This window comes from Pseudochaenichthys georgianus, chromosome 5 (assembly GCF_902827115.2).
Source record: "Pseudochaenichthys georgianus chromosome 5, fPseGeo1.2, whole genome shotgun sequence".
Classification (NCBI taxonomy): Eukaryota; Metazoa; Chordata; class Actinopteri; order Perciformes; family Channichthyidae; genus Pseudochaenichthys; species Pseudochaenichthys georgianus.
In genome coordinates, this window is record NC_047507.1 from 1,955,865 (window position 1) to 1,975,871 (window position 20,007).

At 40.1% G+C, this 20,007-nt stretch overlaps 2 protein-coding genes across 2 annotated transcripts; both read left to right on the top strand.

Moving 5' to 3' along the window:
* The first annotated feature begins 2,617 nt into the window (after nt 1-2,617).
* Nucleotides 2,618-7,726, top strand: LOC117447348 (odorant receptor 131-2-like). The gene is made up of 2 exons (XM_034084055.1): nt 2,618-2,767; nt 6,959-7,726. The coding sequence occupies exons 1-2, from the start codon at nt 2,618-2,620 to the stop codon at nt 7,724-7,726; spliced, it is 918 nt and encodes a 305-aa protein (XP_033939946.1).
* Nucleotides 7,727-14,350: 6,624 nt separating this feature from the next.
* On the top strand, nt 14,351-15,725 carry LOC117447350 (odorant receptor 131-2-like). The gene is made up of 2 exons (XM_034084057.1): nt 14,351-14,500; nt 14,958-15,725. The coding sequence occupies exons 1-2, from the start codon at nt 14,351-14,353 to the stop codon at nt 15,723-15,725; spliced, it is 918 nt and encodes a 305-aa protein (XP_033939948.1).
* Nucleotides 15,726-20,007: the final 4,282 nt, after the last annotated feature.

A 20,007-nucleotide genomic window follows, 5' to 3' on the forward strand; every position in this document is an offset into this window, starting at 1 on the left:
CAAAAGAAAAAAGACTGAAGAGCAAACCCAACTCCCACTAGCATTTAAGCCTCCACCCCTCGCAACAAGTTCAGACCGAGCCAAAGCTATTACAAACGGCAAATATCCTTATGTTGCCATGTTAGCAAAGCGCTACCTGGCTGTATCTGCTACCTCTGTCCCTAGAGAGGGTGTTCTCCACAGCAGGAGACATTGTTAGTGCCAGCAGATCTGCCCTTTCGGCAAGCAATGTGCACAAGTTGTTTTTTCTTTAAAAAACCATGAAAATACAATGACAAGCAAGTCCTAATGTCAAACTGGCTGCTTAGGTACTAGTACAGTACAAATACAGATGATTTCAGTTCATCGAAATGCTGCACCTTAATGTTTATTTTTATTCTGTATTTATTTGAGTGAATACATTATTCACAGTTTAATAATAATTAAAAACTCCTAACAAATATTTTATGTTTTGTGATCATTTTTATTCTGCTGTACCGAAAACGTACCGAACCGTGACCTAAAAACCAAGGTACGTACTGAACCGTTACACCCCTAATAGGCACGCAATGACTCTAAATAATAATGATCATGCCACCAAACACAGATTCAAACTAAAGGAACCAGCTGTTTGGAAAATATAAGAAGTAGAAAGTACAGGTATTTGTGTTCAAAATATAAGAAGTAGAAAGTACAGGTATTTGTGTTCAAAATGTAAGAAGTAGAAAGTACAGGTATTTGTGTTCAAAATGTAAGAAGTAGAAAGTACAGGTATTTGTGTTCAAAATGTAAGAAGTCAAAGTCATCAGAAAAATAAGTCGTGGAGTAAAGTACTGATACCAGAAAAATGTACTTAAGTACAGTAACAAAGTATTTGTACTCCACTACTTCCCACCTCTGAATACAACATACACATTTGGATAGTAAAGTGATTGTGAAGTCCAATTTAGGCCTAAAGACAACACTGTAGCTGGCAGTGAAATCGTAGCAGTTTGTTTAATTAGCAGTTTAACAAAAGATACGTCATCTCCAAAATACGCCCCAAATACAAGGCAACATATACAGTTTGAGATTTCCAGTTGCCATATTGTTGGTGTCCAGCTCTACAAGCATCACCTCAGGTAAGTGCCAGCTGCCTTTCACTCTCTTTTTACAGCTGTATTCAGAATCAAAACGTGTAGCTTCACTTAAACAAACATGATTTTAACGTCTTTTTCACTTGTTTAGGATTGTTCATTGTGAATCTTATACAAACTGAATCATTGATGGTTTGAAAGACATCATATTTCAGCTTATCCTAAAAACATTCATTATAAATAATAGGTAATGTCATAGAGTGGTGTTTCTAAATGTTTTATGATTCAATGAAAACAAATTAATGGGACTTTTTGTGGTACATTTCATGTCGATGAGGCGACAGAATGCATGTTTTTCATGATTGAAAGAGAAAAGTTTTTATGTTTATGAATCTTTCCAATTAATGCATGATTGTATGATTTTAGAGGTTTCAGCTATGGTTATTAATGTTGTATCAACTCATTCAAATTTAAATGTACAATTAGTTGCAGTAAATACATGTTTTGTCCTGTCATATAGTGTCAGTCTTTGTGCCAAGTTAATTGAGTTAATAAGTAAATAAATCAGATGATTGGAAAGGAACTGGTCCTTTTATTGATAATAAATGTACTGGTCCTAGCCTCTTGGATTTTATACTCATCTTTAACATAATAATTGTATATAGTTTTTAAAGTGTACAGACTGTGAACAATTCCTCATCATTATAATTTACTGTGTATACATTTCAATGCTTGCAATTACAAGAGTTATATCTGATTTTTGATGTTGTTGACGTTGATAAATTAGAATCTTTTTCTCCCTGTTGTTGTTATTGAGTGGCTTTATTCAGGGTTATTTGTGAGAAAAAAACATAATTTCTGAATGTCCATTCGTGTCTGGTTGCTTCATACATGGTTAAATAAATAATAAATAAATATCTGTCATCACTTTAGTGTTCACACCAGATCAAAGTATGTTTTCCAAGTTTCTGACGTAGAAGTATAAATGAATAATGACTGAAAAACTACATTTTCATGGGCTTCAAGAACTAGACATAAATATTATAAATGTATTTATAATGCATTTTATGAATAACAATTTATAATAAGAGTAACATTGTAACCCTAAGGGCTTACAAGTAGGTTAAGAAGTGTATATTTTGTATTACTGTTGTGCCTTTTTACGTATACCTCTTGTAATGTGTATATATATATACATACTGTATAGTATACTGTATAGTTTTATTTTTATTCTTTGGGACGATGATAAACATAATTTCAGTCTCCCTCTCTGTATCACACATGCAGAGGATTAACAAGAATGATGACTTTGACTTTCATACAAATGCTTTTCATTTACCATTTTTGATAGGATTTGTGTTTTTGATTTCCTGCTTTTTAATCTTAAAATGTTCATATTTACTATAACATGCTTTGGTGTTGCAAATATCAGTAATCGGCCTCCTTGACTGAGAGCTGTTATCAGTTCAGGCTATAAGAAAACAATAGCAGCCAATCCTTACTATAAATCTCTCCTTATTTTTTATTTACTAAATGTGTTCTTTTCTATTCAGTTTCAAGAAATGAACGCCTCATCTGCCAACGTCACGGTGGTTCTACAGTATCGAGATCCCTTCTCTAAAGCTGTGGCCAAGAATTTGATTGTTGTGGTGATCGGGATCTCCATCAACTACATCAATGCCAGCCTCATTCACACCTTCTGCAAACACCAGGTGGAGTTTCCTTTGGCATTTAGCCATTAGTAATGAATTTAAAGGAAGTTATTAGCAACTCTATAGGAAGCTGTCGACTAATGCATTCATTTTAAGCACACGTTGGGTTGATCAAGATATATTTCGGTAACACTTTAGGTTAAGGTGCACATATTCACCATCAACTAGTTGTTCATTAACATATTACAGTCAAACTACTAGCTTATTGGTTATGAACAAGACTTCACTTTAAAGGGGACCTATCATGCAAAATGCACTTTTTGATGTATTTTATACATACATATGCGTCCCTGGTGTGTCGGGGAACTCATGCAGCGTCAGAAAATAAAACCCTTTCTCTTTTCCTCCGTACCCAAATCTTTCAAAAATGGGGTTACAACGAGCGGATACAGATTTTCTGCAGATATGTCGTCAAATCGGCAGCGGACCCACAGAAAGTTGCTGTCAGAAACAATGCCTGACGTGTTTTGGACGTAATCTCGTCTTTGTTTACATTAGCAAGCCTCGCTAACACTCAGAGCTAACCTTTACTGTAGAGCAAGTGGTTAAAAAGCAGGAAATAAAAAAAGGAACTCACCTTATGATAAACCCGCAAGAGAAAAAGCATTTGAGCTCCATACTGTTTCAGAAATAATCCTTGATGTGGTTTAAACAGGATGGCGTTTTATCACAGCAGAATTGTACTTTATCTCCGGTATAATTCTGATCAGGCATTAGCTCCGCCTCCTCTTTTTTTTTTTTCAAGCTAAGGACCAAATATCCGCGTTTCTCTAACAGGGATGCAATAGAGGGGTATGAGCAGTATGAGGCATGGCTACAACAGGTGATCTGTTTGGTATTTTAAGCAAAAAACCTCACAGACACGTTTTGCATAGTTATGGCCCTACAATATATTTTTCAAATATAGCATAATAGGTCCACTTTAAAATAAGGAACATATTCTGAGTTAGAAATAACACATTTTGAGTTATTTTGACACAATTAACACTTATAGTTTCATGTCTTGTTACATAAGAATTGACCATATTTGTTAGGTGTTATTATGAGAAAATGCCTTATTAGGCCCATATTGAGCATATTAAGACCCAAACACAACAACGTCCTTACTTACAACAAATAAGCACTAATTAGAGGGTTATTAAGGACACACTCTTAACTAATGGCCTAGTACTTGTAGAATATGGTCATGTAGAATAAGGCATTAATACGTGTTTTATAATGACTAAACCATGGAAAAGGACTTTCGGGCGGCACCAAAGTTGTTCTAGAAAACTGTCCGACACCTCAGGAGGGGGAAGCAGGGGACCATCCAAGCTGTGTACAGTAAGGATGGGACGCTGTTGACCTCAACTGATGGAGTGTTAGGGTGTTGGAAGGAACACTTTGAGTCCTGAACCCGACAACTCCGCCCTCTATGGTAGAGGCAGAGCTGGAGTATGACGGGGGATCAACACCAATCTCCCGGGGGGAGGTCACTGAGGTCGTCAAACAACTCCACAGTGGCAAAGCCCCGGGGGTGGATGAGATCCGCCCAGAAATGCTGAAGGCTCTGGGCGTTGAGGGACTGTCATGGTTGACACGTCTCATCAAAGTTGCGTGGAATTCAGAAACAGTACCGAAGGAGTGGCAGACCGGGGTGGTGGTTCCCCTTTTCAAAAAGGGGGATCAGAGGATGTGTGCCAATTACAGAGGCATCACACTACTCAGCCTCCCCGGGAAAGTTTACTCTAAGGTACTCGAAAAGAGGGTCAGGCCGATTGTCGAACCTCAGATTGAGGAGGAACATTGCGGATTCCGTCCTGGTCGTGGAACGACGGATCAGCTTTTTACTCTCGCAAGGATCCTGGAGGGGGCCTGGGATTACGCTTATCCGGTCTACATGTGTTTTGTAGACTCAGGGCCATCCAATCTCTGTACTCCCAAAGCGAGAGCTGTGTCCGGGTCCTCGGCAGTAAGTCGGACCCATTTCCGGTGAGGGTTGGCCTCCGCCAGGGCTGCACTTTGTCATCAATCCTGTTTGTAATATTCATAGTTAGGATTTCGAGGCATAGTTGTGGGGGAGGGGGTCTGCAGTTCGGTGGACTAAGGATTGCACCACTGCTTTTTACAGAGTATGTGATTCTAATGGCTTCATCGGTCTTCGACCTTCAGCACTCGCAACCGAGTGTGAAGCGGCTGGGATGAAGATCAGCACCTCCAAATCTGAGGCCATGGTTCTCAGCAGGAAACCGATGGACTGTCCACTCCAAGTAGGGAATGAGTCCTTCCCCCAAGTGAAGGAGTTCAAGTATCTCGGGGTCTTGTTCTCGAGTGAGGGAACAATGGAGCGTGAGATGGGCCAGAGAACCGGAGCAGCGGGAGCGGTACTGCAGTCGCTTTACCGCACCGTTGTGGCAAAAAGAGAGCTGAGCCAGAAGGCAAAGCTCTCTGTCTACCGGGCCATTTTTGTTCCTACCCTCACCTATGATCATGAAGGATGGGTCGTGACCAAAAGAACGAGATAATGGATACAAGCGGCCGAAATGAGTTTTCTCTGCAGGGTGGCTGGTGTCTCCCTTAGGGATAAGGTGAGAAGTTCGGTCATCAGGGAGGGACTCAGAGTTGAACCGCTCCTCCTTCGCGTCGAAAGGATCCAGTTGAGGTGGTTAGGGCACCTAGTAAGGATACCACCTGGGCGCCTCCCTAGGGAGGTGTTCCAGGCACGTCCAGCTGGAAGGAGACCGAGGGGTAGACCTAGGACCAGGTGGAGGGATTATATCTCTTCGCTGACCTGGGAGTGCCTTGGAATCCCCCAGTCAGAGCTGGTTGATGTGGCCAGGGAAAGGAAAGTTTGGGGCTCTCTTGGGGCTGGAACTGCTACCCCCGCGACCCAACCACGGATAAGTGGGAGAAGATGGATGGATGGATAATTACTGATAAAGAGCCAATATACTGCTAATATTCATGTTAATTAACAACTAGTTGATGGTGAATATGCGTACTTTAAATTCAAGTGTTACCGATATTTCTTACTGTGGGCAGGTTTATTTTTGTATCGGAATATTTTAGATGACCATTGCACAATTTGCAGTTTACATGCAACCTGTATCAGTTGCTAAGACAAGTTAGTTATTATGTTTTCATGAACACAGAAGACATTTTTGAGTTTAAGAGTTCTTATATATGTAAATCCGCTAACCTGTACTGCTGCATTCATATCTGATGAAGGGTTGAAAGGATGAAGGGAGGGATGAATGTATAAACGGATATGGCAACCCAGTCTCACATCTAAATGTGTAATAATGTATAAATGCCACAATTTTAGATGCAGATTTTGTTAAACTAATATGTTTGCGCTGTGGACCAAGACTATCAATTGACGGGGAAGGGGGTAGCAATAAATATAACACCATTAAACAGTTACATAACATAACAGAAATAATATCGATAGCAGCGTCCCTAGCAACCACCTTGGTAACAATGAAAACGTTGTATCGACACAATTTCCTGAAGTAATCTTCGTAATAACTAGAAAACCAAAGATCATGTACATCCACTGCACACATAATCTGAAATAACAACACATCAAATGACATCAAAACGCATTTTAATGGCCAAACTAACCTTAAATTAGGCATTTTCCACCGAGAATAAAACGAAGGTCGGGCTTTTTTTTTTCTTTTTCTGCAGGGAGAAATTTGAAGATCACGTGACATAGACGCCAGCCATTGGAATGAATGGTGAAAAAAAACTTAGGGATCCTACAATTTCAGAGGCATTTTTGTAGAAATACTACGTCCCAAGTTGTGGACCAACGTAGTTATTACACGTTTAGATGTGAGACTGGGTTGGATATGGAGAGGCAGGGATGAAGAAATGTATGGATGAAGAAAGGGAAAGAGGGATGAGTGTAAAAGGAATGTAACATCCCCAGAAGATGTCATCCTCAAAAGAGATTTTTACGCCAACTAGCTGTCAGGGTATGCCGAATATTTCAAAACTAAATACAGTGGAAGTTGCAGTATTTGATATGTGAATGCAAGATGCAAGTAAGGTAGTTTTCAAATGAAAATGACGAACTGGAAAATGCTGTGTTTAGAATCCCCCGTTTCACTTTAAAGGATATTTAACTGGTTTAATTGTAAAGCTCACCCTCAAACTTCCATGTTTTCAAACCTTGTCTTCCATTTTGCTTTTCTTCCCACCCTCCAGATCTTCTACACGAATCCACGCTATATCCTTTTCATTCAACTGGTGGTCAACGACATGATCCATATGACATTGGCCCTTTGCATGTTCATCGTCAGCTACACCATCTACAGGATCAATGTCTCCATCTGCTGTATGTGTGTCCTGATTCTTGTCATCACGACTGAAAACACGCCTCTGAATCTGGCCTGCATGGCGATTGAATGCTTCATCGCCATTTGTTTCCCACTACGCCACGTTCAGATCTGTACCATCAAGAGAACTCTGATTCTGATTGGTTTGATCTGGACGACCACCATGTTGTCTTCTCTCCCTGATCTCTTCATCACTTTGGCCACAGTGCCATTGGACTTCTTTCATTCAAAGATTTTCTGCCTCAGGAAAATTGTTTTCGCAAATCCCATCATCTTGGAGAAGAGAAATATCACATATATATTGTTGCTTGTTATAGTTTGGACTACTGTCTTTTACGCTTTCTTCCGAATTCTCTCCACTGCACAAACAGCTAGCCAAGATGCTAAAAGAGCCAGAAACACAGTCCTGCTTCATGGGTTTCAGCTGCTTCTCTGCATGTTGGCATATGTAGCCCCGCAGCTTCTAGATGTTCTGATGCAAAGGTTTCCTCATAACTCTACGGACATCCTCTTTGCTTATTATATTGTTGTTCAGGTCCTGCCAAGATCGATCAGTCCAATCATCTATGGTATACGAGACAATACTTTCAGGGGGTACCTGAAAAAGCACCTGTGTTGGACAGTTAGCAATAATTAGCCCCTTTTTAGACTTCATTTATAGACTAAAGGTCAAGTAGAAGTACTGACTAAACTTCTTTACTCAAGTAAAAGTAAAGAAGTATGGGCTTCGAAATGTACTTAAAGTGGACCTATCATGCTATATTTGAAAAATATATTGTAGGCCCATTCTTTTACAAAACATGTCTGTGAAGTTTTTTTTTCAAAATACCAAACAGATCACCCATTGTAGCCATGCCTCATACTGCTCAATCCCCTCTTTTGCAGCCCTGTTAGAGAAACACGGATCTTAAGTCCTTAGCTTGAAAAAAAGAGAAGAGGAGGCAGAGCTAATGATTAGAATTCTACCGGAGATAAAGTTAAATTCGGTTATGATAAAAAGCCATCCTGTTTAAACCACGTCAAGGATTTATTTCTGAAATAGTACGGAGCTCAAATGCTTTTTCTCTTGCAGGTTTATCACATTTGTATTTCCTGCTTTTTAAACACATGTGCTCTCCAGTACAGGTTAGCTCTGAGTGTTAGCGAGGCTTGCTAATGTAAACAAAGACGAGATTACGTCCAAAACACGTCAGGCATTGTTTCTGATAGCAACTTTCTGTGGGTCCGCCCCTGCTATGATGTCACAGCGGATGGAAATCTGTATCAGCTCCGTTGTATCCCCGTTTTTAGAGATTTGGGTACGGAGGAAAAGAGAGAGGGTTGTATTTTCTGACGCTGCGTGAGTTCCCTGACACACCGGGGACACATATTCATGTATAAAAGACGTACACAAGTGCATTTTGCATGATAGGTCCCCTTTAAGTAAAAAGTACCCATAACTAGCAGCTGTTTTAAAGAGTACCTGACCTCCCTTTATATTAATAGAACAATAATGTCATTGTTAGCTAATGAATGTGTCCATGCTGAACAACGGCAACATGACAACATTTTCATTGGTCCCTCTTCTTTAGAGAAGACCAGGAAATGATGGATTCACGGATCGTGTTCAAATCAATAGGCATGCAATGACTCTAAATAATAATGATCACGCCACCAAACACACATTCAAACTAAAGGAATCAGCCTGTTTGTAAAATGTGAGAAGTAGAAAGTACAGGTATTTGAGTTCAACATGTAAGAAGTAGAAAGTACAGGTATTTGAGTTCAACATGTAAGAAGTCAAAGTAAAAAGTCGTCAGAAAAATAAGTAGTGGAGTAAAGTACTGATGCCAGAAAAATATACTTAAAGGTGGGGTAGGTAAGTTTCAGAAACCGGCTCGAGATACACTTTTTGTTATATTCCATGGAATGCTCTTAAAGGAATGGTCCACTCATTAGATAATTAATCAAAACTTCAGTATTTAGTGAAACGTTATGTTTAAACCATACCCTGAAGAAATCAGCGATATTCCCTGGTAAATAATGATTTTATAGCTCTTTTTTATCAAGACCTGTATATTCCGTCTGGCCGCCGCCATGTTTGCCATTTTCAGTAGTCACGTGATGGTCGTGACGTCATCCATGCGTTCACTTTGTCAACACACGGAAATATGGTGGAGTATTTCAGTTCGGACTCGTCAGCAGAGGAACAAGTTTTGACCAATGTGAAGAGATTGGATGGGGGAATTCAGCCATACATATCAGTATGACAATACGACACCCTCTGTCCTTAGACCCTCACATCGTACAAGGAAAAACTTCCGAAGAAAACCCACAGTTTAAAGGGAACATGGGAGAAACCTCAGGGAGAGCAACAGAGGAGGGATCCCTCTCCCAGGACGGACAGACGTGCAATAGATGCCGTGTGTAAATTGAAAAGATAATACATTTGCAACATAGGTAGTCCAAATGTTTGGAAATGCATGTGTGTATAATGGGAAGATGATATAAGATACTATATGTATGCATGTAGTACCACCCTTGCTAGCGATTCCCTCTCTAGCTTCGCATACTCAGCTTCGTTGTCCCTGGCCATAGAATCACGATTTTATGGGGCCGGAAAAAACTGGGGTAAAATACACACTAGCCGGTACTACGGTATATGGAAAGGCCACCAAAAACTGTCCTGGCCTGGACGCTAAAGGACGTTAAAACGGGGCTAGCCGCTGCAATGGAAATGCGCTATAACATACCTTATTCTTACTCCGAGCACTACTTCTGCTCCTCCGTCGCTTCACACTTGCAGAGGGCGATTTCTCAACTGGCCGAACTGGTGTCCTGGTCGGTGATGACACCAGAAAGACCGATGGCACTGCATCTCCATTGAGTAATGATTGTTCTTTAAATCCCATGTTATGTTTGATCATACTCTCAGAGTAGTCGTCCGGAAATGTGAAATGTTCGCTGCATACATGAGCCTGTAAATCTCTCGGTTCGGGCCTGCCACATTTCGCTAGCCACTGCCTCCGAATGTACTTCTTATGCTTACCTTTTGGCAACAGATGGAACCGAGCATTCCGTGGATTGTTCCTATCCGAATTGTGGCAATATTTTGCGATACAGTGAGGCATATTTGAATAGAGAAACTACAGTAAATAACATGGAGATCAACGTGTCTTCGAAAACCAAACGCATGGATTACGTCACGTCCGGGAAATGGCGGCGCCCACAGTGTTGATGTTATTTCGGTATATAATCAGTTTAAAATCACTGATAATGTCATCGGATTAAAAAAAAAAAAGAGAGACTGGCAGAGACTGGTCTGTTTTATCGGATGATAATTTTTAAAAAATGAGTGTCATGAGCATACCATTCCTTTAACATCTCGATAGCAATGAATATCTGAAGTGCTTTGACAAAAAATCCATACAAAAATGTCATCTGTAGAAGCCGTAATACTGTAAAAAGTACAACCAATCCGTTTAGCCGGCCCGGCTAAAGTAACTGGATGGCCTACCTGCCTGTCAGCCTTCCATCGGGGCACAAACTTATCCCGTGCCCTCATTGGTCATGTGCGCGTTCGTGTGTGTTGGAGGAGGGGCTCTGTAAGGAAGTGGCAGATTTTCTCCGGTTGTGTATTTTCAAATTCTAGCGATCTCGAGCCGGTTTCTCAAACTTACCTACCCCACCTTTAAGTACAGTAACAAAGTATTTGTATTCCACTACTTCCCACCTCTGCATACCACATACACATTTGGATAGTAAAGTGATTGTGAAGTCCAATTTAGGCCTAAAGATAACACTGTAGCTGGCAGTGAAATCGTAGCAGTTTGTTTAATTAGCAGTTTTACAAAAGATACGTCATCTCCAAAATACGCCCCAAATACAAGGCAACATATACAGTTTGAGATTTCCAGTTGCCATATTGTTGGTGTCCAGCTCTACAAGCATCACCTCAGGTTAGTGCCAGCTGCCTTTCACTCTCTTTTTACAGCTGTATTCAGAATCAAAATGTGTAGCTTCACTTCAACAAACATGATTTTAACGTCTTTTTCACTTGTTTAGGATTGTTCATTGTGAATCTTATACAAACTGAATCATTGATGGTTTGAAAGACATCATATTTCAGATTATCCTAGAAACATTCATTATAAATAATATAAATAATAGGTAATGTCATAGAGTGGTGATACTAAACGTTTTATGATTCAATAAAAACAAATTAATGGGACTTTTTGTGGTACATTTCATGTCGATGAGGCGACAGAATGCATGTTTTTCATGATTGAAAGAGAAACGTTTTTATGTTTATGAATCTTTCCAATTAATGCATGATTGTATGATTTTAGAGGTTTCAGCTATGGCCATTAATGTTGTATCAACTCATTCAAATTTAAATGTACAATTAGTTGCAGTAAATACATGTTTTGTCCTGTCATATAGTGTCAGTCTTTGTGCCAAGTTATTTTAGTTAATAAGTAAATCAATCAGATGATTGGAAAGGAACTGGTCCTTTTATTGATAATAAATGTACTGCTCCTAGCCTATTGGATTTTGTACTCATCTTCAACATTTGTAAAGGTTTTTAAAGTGTACATACTGTGACAAATTCCTCATTATTATACTTTCATGTTTATACATTTCAATGCTTGCAACAAGAGTTATATTTAATGTTTGTATATTTATTTGTTGACGTTGATAAATTAGAATCTTTTTCTCCCTGTCGTTGTTATTGAGTGGCTTTATTCAGGATTATTTGTGAGAAAAAGTAGCTCCCAACAACATCAGTTCTGAATGTCCATTATTGTCTGGTTGCTTCATACATGGTTAAATACATTCTAAATAATCTTCACTTTAGTGTTCACACCAGATTCAAGTATTTTATCCAAGCTTCTGGCGTAGAAGTATAAATGAATAATGATTAGAAAACAACATTATGATTTGCTTCGAGAACTTGACATAAATAGTAGAAATGTATTTATATTGCACTATATTAATAACAAAGAGAACCTTGGAACCCTAAGGGCATTAAAACTAGGTTTAGAAGTTTATATTTTGTATTACTGTTGTGCATTTTTATGTATCCCTCTTAATAAGTGTTTATTTTATATACGTGTATGTACACAGTATATACACATACTGTATATTTTTATTTTTATTATTTGGGACGGTGCGCAACAGCATTTCAGCATCTCCCTGTCTGTACCACTCATGTAGAGGATAGACAATAAAAGTGGCTTTGATACAAATGCTAACCATTTACAATCTTTTGTATGGTTTGTGTTTATTTTTATTGTTTTTTTCAAATGTGTCACTCTTAAAAATAAATCTTTACTATAACATGCTTAGCTGTTCCAAATATCAGTAATCTGCCTCCTTGACTGAGAGGTGTTATCAGTACAGGCAATAAGTTGAGATGGCAAAAGTACACACATCCTTTACTCAAGTAGAAGTACATATATGTTTAAAAATACTCTGGTAAAAGTAGAAGTACTGACTAAACTTCTTTACTCAAGTAAAAGTAAGGAAGTATGGGCTTTGAAGTGTACTTCAGTAAAAAGTACCCATAACTAGCAGCTGTTTTAAAGAGTACCTGACCTCCCTTTATATTAATAGAACAATAATGTCATTGTTAGCTAATGAATGTTTCCATGCTGAACAACGGCAACATGACAATGTTTTCATTGGTCCCTCTTCTTTAGAGAAGACCAGGAAGTGATGGATACACGGATCGTGTTCCAATCAATAGGCACGCAATGACTCTAAAGAATAATGATCACGCCACCAAACACACATTCAAACTAAAGGAACCAGCCTGTTTCGAAAATGTAGGAAGAAAAAAGTACAGGGGGGTATACTACGAAGCAGGATTTTCACTTAGCCGGCTAACTTCAGGGAAAACTTGGGGTTTCCGGTCCTACGACGCTGGTTCTCTTTTTAGCAGGCTAGATCTCCATGGTAACTTATGCTGTGCGACTAACCTGCTGGGGCGTATACTACGAAGCAGGATTTTCGTTTAGCAAGATAACTTCTTGGATTTCCGGTACTACGAAGCTGTTTCACTTTTTAGCGGGCTCGATCTCCATGGTGACTTATCCTGAAACCTAGTCTGTGCTCCGAAGCATGATACTGTAGGTTCCAGGATAAGAGATCAACTCAGCGAAAGCACCTGCAAAACACCGCCTGCTGCCCAATCAGAGCTCAGTGTGCGGAGGAAATACAGTTTAAACTGCCGTTGCAGGAAAGACGGCCGGCCAAAATCACCGACTGTGTGAACGTGAAAACGAATAGAACATCACCTCCCATCTTCAGAGCAGTCTGACTATTATAACTATTATACTATTAGGCTATGTTAAGAAAGCTTAATTAAATATCTGCCACAACATAAGTAACCGGATCAAAGTAACATTACGTAGCCTACAGTCAGCGGCACTGTGAGTGCAGATGCCGATGTGTCCCATTATCATTCATATCACATCATATCACATCATATTGTATCATATATTTCCTTATCTGAGTCAGATGAGCCGTATCTGGCTGTGCAACACTCACAGTGTCACATACTGTATGCATAAGTAGCCTATTATTTTAAGCAACACATTAAGTTGACGAAACACTTGAGTCAAATGTAATTAAAGTCAGATCCACTCGTGTGTTGGACGGGGCAGTGATATCATAAACCTGTTAATGTACGCATTCAAACACTTGTTCTGTTACCAGCTGTATTCACCTTGCAGGTGCAGCTATGTGGCTTTTATCCTGGATAAAGTGTTTAAGTCATGGATGATTAAAATGTAACTTCTTCATATTTGACTAATATTATAGGTGCTGTCAGTACGCTTCTCCATTTTTGTGATTGGTCGAATGCTCCAGATACCACCCCTTTAATGTGAATGCGCACCTAACTAGATAGGACACGGCTGGCTTGAGCGATCCACTTGATAACCCACTTGTAGTACAGTTTAGCGAGAGCGCGTATGTTTTGGATTAGGCCAACCGGCTAACTCAAACATATCCAGGTTAGGTTGAACCAGCTTCGTAGTACAGGCCTCTGGTATTTGTGTTAGAAATGTAAGAAGTAAAAGTAAAAAGTCGTCAGAAAAATAAGTAGCGGAGTAAAGTACTGATACCAGAAAAATGTACTTAAGTACAGTAACAAAGTATTTTTACTCCACTACTTCCCACTTCTGGCCATAAGAAAACCACAGCAGCCAATCCTTACTGTAAATCTCTCCTTATGTTTTATTTACTAAATGTGTTCTTTTCTATTCAGTTTCAAGAAATGAACGCCTCATCTGCCAACGTCACGGTGGTTCTACAGTATCGAGATCCCTTCTCTAAAGCTGTGGCCAAGAATTTGATTGTTGTGGTGATCGGGATCTCCATCAACTACATCAATGCCGGCCTCATTCACACCTTCTGCAAACACCAGGTCGAGATTTCTTTGGCATTTAGCCATTAATAATGAATTTAAAGGAAGTCTTTAGCAAATCTATAGGAAGCTGTCGACTAATGCATTCATTTTAAGCACACGTTGGGTTGATCAAGAGATATCTCGGTAACACTTTAGGTTAAGGTGCACATATTCACCATCAACTTCACTTTAAAATAGGGAACATATTCTGAGTTAGAAATACCACATTTTGAGTTGTTTGGACACAATTAACACTTATAGTTTCATGTCTTGCTACATAAGATGACATACAGTGGTCTTATTGCAGTATTTGATATGTAATGCAGGTAGTTTTCAAATGAAAATGAAGAACTGTAAAATGATGTGTTTGGAATCCCCCATTTCACTTTTAAGTATATTTACCTGCATTAATTGTAAATGACTTCCATGTTTTTCAAACCTTGTCTTCCATTTTGCTTTTCTTCCCACCCTCCAGATCTTCCACATGAATCCACGCTATATCCTTTTCATTCACCTGGTGATCAACGACATGTTTCAAGTGACTCTTTCCCTTTGCATGTTCATCATCAGCTACACCATCTACAAAATAAACGCCTCTGTCTGCTGCACCTTCATCCTGATGGCTCTCATCATGACTGAAAACACGCCTCTGAATCTGGCCTGCATGGCGATTGAATGTTACATCGCCATTTGTTTCCCTCTACGCCACGCACAGATCTGTACCATCAAGAGAACTCTGATCCTGATTGGTCTGATCTGGACGACCACCATGTTGTCTTGTCTCCCTGACTTCTTCATCACTTTGGCCACAGTGCCACTGGACTTCTTTCATTCAAAGATCTTCTGCCTCAGGGAAAATGTTTTTGCAAATCCCATCATCTTGGAGAAAAGAGATATCACATATATAGTGTTGCTTGTTACAGTTTGGACTACTGTCTTTTACGCTTACTTCCAAATTCTCTCCACTGCACAAACAGCTAGCAAAGATGCTAAAAAAGCCAGAAACACAGTCCTGCTTCATGGGTTTCAGCTGCTTATCTGCATGTTGGCATATGTAGCCCCGCAGCTTCGAGATGTTCTGATGAAATGGTTTCCTCAGAACTCTACAGACATCCTCTTTGCTTATTATATTGTTATTCAGGTCCTGCCACGATCGATCAGTCCGATCATCTACGGTATACGAGACAAGGCTTTCAGGGGGTACCTGAAAAAGCACATCTGTGGGACAGTTAGCAATAAGTAGCCCCTTTTGTAGACTTAAAGGTCACCTATTATGCAAAATCCACTTCTTCATGTCTCTTCTACATCAACATGTGTCCCCTCTGTGTAAAGAGACTGTACGTTTCAGGAACAAAGATTCTCTCTCTTTTTGTTCTGATCCATTTATATAAAAACCTGTCTGAAAATGAGCTGATCAGATTTTGGCCACTTTATGATGTCATAACGATGTTTTGGCTTGTGTAACCATTAGCCAATCACCAACCAAGGTAACTGTCACAATCTTATGAAGGACTCAAATGCAGCACTCGAGAAACCCAGGAGTATTGGTAATGTACTTTATTGGTAATAATACCAGAGCAGAGGGATACCAGCAGAACAGTATCAGCCGGATGATATGCAGGCAAACGAACCAGAGGACAGCAGGCAGAAGGTGAGTCAGGGCCGGGCAGAGGGTAAGGGAGCAGGCGAGGCGGTCAGCGTAGGTACAGGCAGGGTCAGACAGCAGGCAAGGCAGGATAGTCCAAGGACAGGCATGATCGGGGAACAGGCAGAGCAGGCAGGTCAGGGACAGGCAGGGTCGGAACCGGGTAAGCAATCTGGTAAGCAATCTGGTAACAGACGCGTGAAAGACTAGCATGAAGACAAAGTACGATCTGGCAACGGGTGTGTCTGGTGAGGGTTTAAATACTGGCAGTGAAACTAATGGGTGCAGTAGAGAAAGAGAGTGAGCAAAAACGTAGGTGTGGTTAACAGGTGAGACAGGTGAATGGAAAACTACTGTTGAATGATGGAGCAGACTGTGACAGTAACCCCCCCCCCCCACCTTATCACCTGAATCTCCTCCTAGAGCACCATTGAGTTCTTTTTAACCAAATATCTCTCAGAGGGGCGTGGGGAGGGGCTCCTTGTTTTCATCTAACGTAACAGACAGAGAATCAGCACTTTGGAAACAGGGCTGAAACAGAGGGGATTATGGGATGCTGCAATGATCTGTTTGGTATTTATTTCGAAAATAAAGTAATGAAAATTATTATATTTCAATTTTTCACTAAAGGTCAAACCCTTTGCAATTCACAAACAAACCCCTCAGTCTCTTCATCTTATCATGTGTTGTTCTTGCATTCACACCATAGACTGTATATATAAATGAACATAGTGTCCGTGACGTCACGGATTCTGCAGAGTTGCTGAGAAGCCTAAAGTAGGCGGATTTGGCCACTGCCGTCTCGACAGTGACGTCAGAGTCTAACCCCCGCCTGCTCCAGCCTGATCCAAATAAGGGCAAAGAGGCGGAGCCGAGGCGGGACCTGCTGCCACCAAGCTGGAACTTCCAGAGCAAGCTGACGCTACCAAGCTAAGCTAACATGCTCCCCATCTGCACACTGCCGTCACATTTTACGTTTCTAAGGTAAGCGGACAAGAAACTATTCAGCAAAACTATAAATAATGAAAACTGCTTTCACAGTCATGCGCGCAGTGATTAGCGGGCCCTCGCGTCTCTGCGCCTGTCGGGGAGGGTCACCGGTCATCTCGGACTCAAGTCGACGCACACCAGTCCTCCGAAATTACCCGTTTGTTATTTCTCTCATTTTCGCGTCCTCGACTCCTCGGTCCTCCGGCAGCGACCCGGAAATGGATGTCGGCACGCCGTCTCGAAGGAAAACAAATTTCTCTAAAGGCTCATCGAGGATCGATTATCGAGGAGGCTGTCTGGAGGAGCCGTAACCGAGGATACACTGATGTATCCTCCAGAGTCGGCAACAGTGATGTTTAAAAGAGGCGTGACGCATGGCTTGACTTATGTCAAGGAAGCACAGCTCTGCAAACTGTTTCCGTTGTGATTATAAGTTATTTAAGATGATCAAATGTGCATTAGACTTTCTGGCCTTTACTGTTTGTTTACTGTAAAAAAACGCACATTTTTCAAAATGGCCAAAATGTCCACAGAGATGAGGATTTCACACCTGAGCGCACCGATACAGACAGAGAGACAGATAGGGATGAGCTGGAAAGACATGGCCCTCTGGCCAAGATTAGCATGTATGTCTTATTGTTGTTTTTATTTTAAGTGGAGCCATGATGAGAATTGCCTCAGGAATGCAAGCTTTGTTTCTATGAGCATGGTCAAACGGAGACCACATCCATACAACTAGTCAAGATGACCCTACAGCCTGTGTCAATGAGGTACTTTTCCCTGTACATTGACTACAAAGTCTTTGAAGATCTGGAAAGATTCCAATATGACATTAGTTATTTATATTTTGCTGTCACTTAATTATAAGTTTAATACATTTAAGTCAAGCTAAGGTGCATGTGATGGTAGCTAGTTAGTGCTCTGATGCCTCCTCCAAACAGCATTATAACCAGACTGTATCATTAAAACTATAAGTACCAGTTCTAGATCCTTGACTTTAGACAAACAATTCAAAAGACAAAATCAACTAAATGTATTTAACACCAATCTTTATTTGAATGTGCCTCTTAACCTGAGCTATTTGTTATACAGTAATAGTATTGACAATCTAAAAAAACTGAGCAACTCAACAGTTAACTTTATATTTCTTATTGTCTAAAGCATTTATTATTTTCATTTTCCCCCTCTCATATTCAATGTGGACGGATTGAGACAGCGTGGTGTCCAGAGATCTGCTGAGACTTCAGGGAGAAACCTCCATGTGATGGACGTCCAGTCTGTTGGTTTGGACAGGACTGAGGGTCTTTCCTCAGCGAGGAGGACCAGGCCTGATGGAGGAGCTCATGCTGGGCAAAGCTGATACCAACTGCACAGGCCTAGTCTGCCACTTTTTTTGACTAAATGTGTTTTGCACAAAAACTATTTATTAGGGGAAAAAAGCCTATATAAAGAGGTACAGTACAGCGCTCCACCATCAGTGTCTAATTTATTAAAACAACAACCTTGTAACTGAGAAACACTTAAATTCTACATTTCAAATGTTTACAATCCATCACTGAATTCATGACAAACCAATTTTAACATCATGCAATAACACTAAGACAACATTAGTTGCATTTAACTGATCTTTTTAATAAGTTGTACTTACAATGTATGTGAGAAACATGGGCTTGTGCTTCACTGAGGATCTTGGTCATTCTGACAGGGAGGCCACCTGCAGTTATTACACTTCGCGTTTTGAAATATGTGTATCTCTGTTAATATAAAACCCACACTGCTCCAACTTCGTTCATTTGAATATTTATTTATTTATTTTGGGGCGTGGGGAAAGAAGAGAGAAAAATATATGAGCATTTTATCAGCATGGGATTTTGACCCCTCATATAAACATATGCATAATGCTGCGCTATACTTTGCAGTCACAAGCTGTTGCCAAGCAACGCTTATTGTTTAGGTCCTTTGATAAGCAGGCAGTCATATAATTAACTAGAACTATCTAGATCTGATAGATTTGGACATAAACGTGAGTAAAGTATAACCGGACGCGAGAGAGAGGTCAGAGATCAGATCAGCTGCTACTGACGGAGAACACGCAGCTCTTCCGTATCACAGCTCCTCCCGCTGTGACGGACCTATCACACTTAGCTAGTTTATCTGGAACTAGCTAAACTAGTTATAAGGAATATATTTATTCTTTACGGTCATTTATTAAAGGTTCAGCGAGCGGCACGAGACTGACGGGCTTTCAGGAGAGGGAGAGGAAAAGGGAGCACCCAGTTTATTTCCCCCATTTTATTATCCAGAATTACTGTAAACTTTTGAATAAAGTAGTTAATCTACTATTAGTAGTTTGTTTAAATGCATTACTTATGTTGTATTTTTTCATTGACATAAAATAAATCTCACGTACCCGTACATTGGTATTACCAATGCTTACTATTTATTTGATACCAATTTGGTAATACAATTAATAAAAACAACAAGGTTTGGGTTCATTCTTCAGATATGACTGTGACGTTAAAGGTGGGGTAGGTAAGTTTCAGAAACCGGCTCGAGATACACTTTTTGTTATATTCCATTGAATGCTCTTAACATCCCGATAGCAATGACAACAGATGACATTTTTTTATGGATTTTTTGTCAAAAAATTTGTCAACAATTTGACAAAAAATCCATACAAAAATGTCATCTGTAGAAGCCGTAATACTGTAAAAAGTACAACCAATCTTGGATTGGTTGTATGGCCAGATTGGATGGCCTACCTGCCTGTCAGCCTTCCATCGGGGCACAAACTTATCTCGTGCCCTCATTGGTCATGTGCGCGTTCGTGTGTGTTGGAGGAGGGGCTCTATAAGGAAGTGGCAGATTTTCTCCGGTTGTGTATTTTCAA

Coding starts and splice junctions, on each gene's coding strand:
- LOC117447348 (XM_034084055.1), top strand. CDS start 2,618: ATGAACGCCTCATCTGCCAACGTCACGGTGGTTCTACAGTATCGAGAT. Junction 2,768..6,958: donor ACACCTTCTGCAAACACCAG/GTGGAGTTTCCT, acceptor CCCACCCTCCAG/ATCTTCTACACGAATCCACG.
- LOC117447350 (XM_034084057.1), top strand. CDS start 14,351: ATGAACGCCTCATCTGCCAACGTCACGGTGGTTCTACAGTATCGAGAT. Junction 14,501..14,957: donor ACACCTTCTGCAAACACCAG/GTCGAGATTTCT, acceptor CCCACCCTCCAG/ATCTTCCACATGAATCCACG.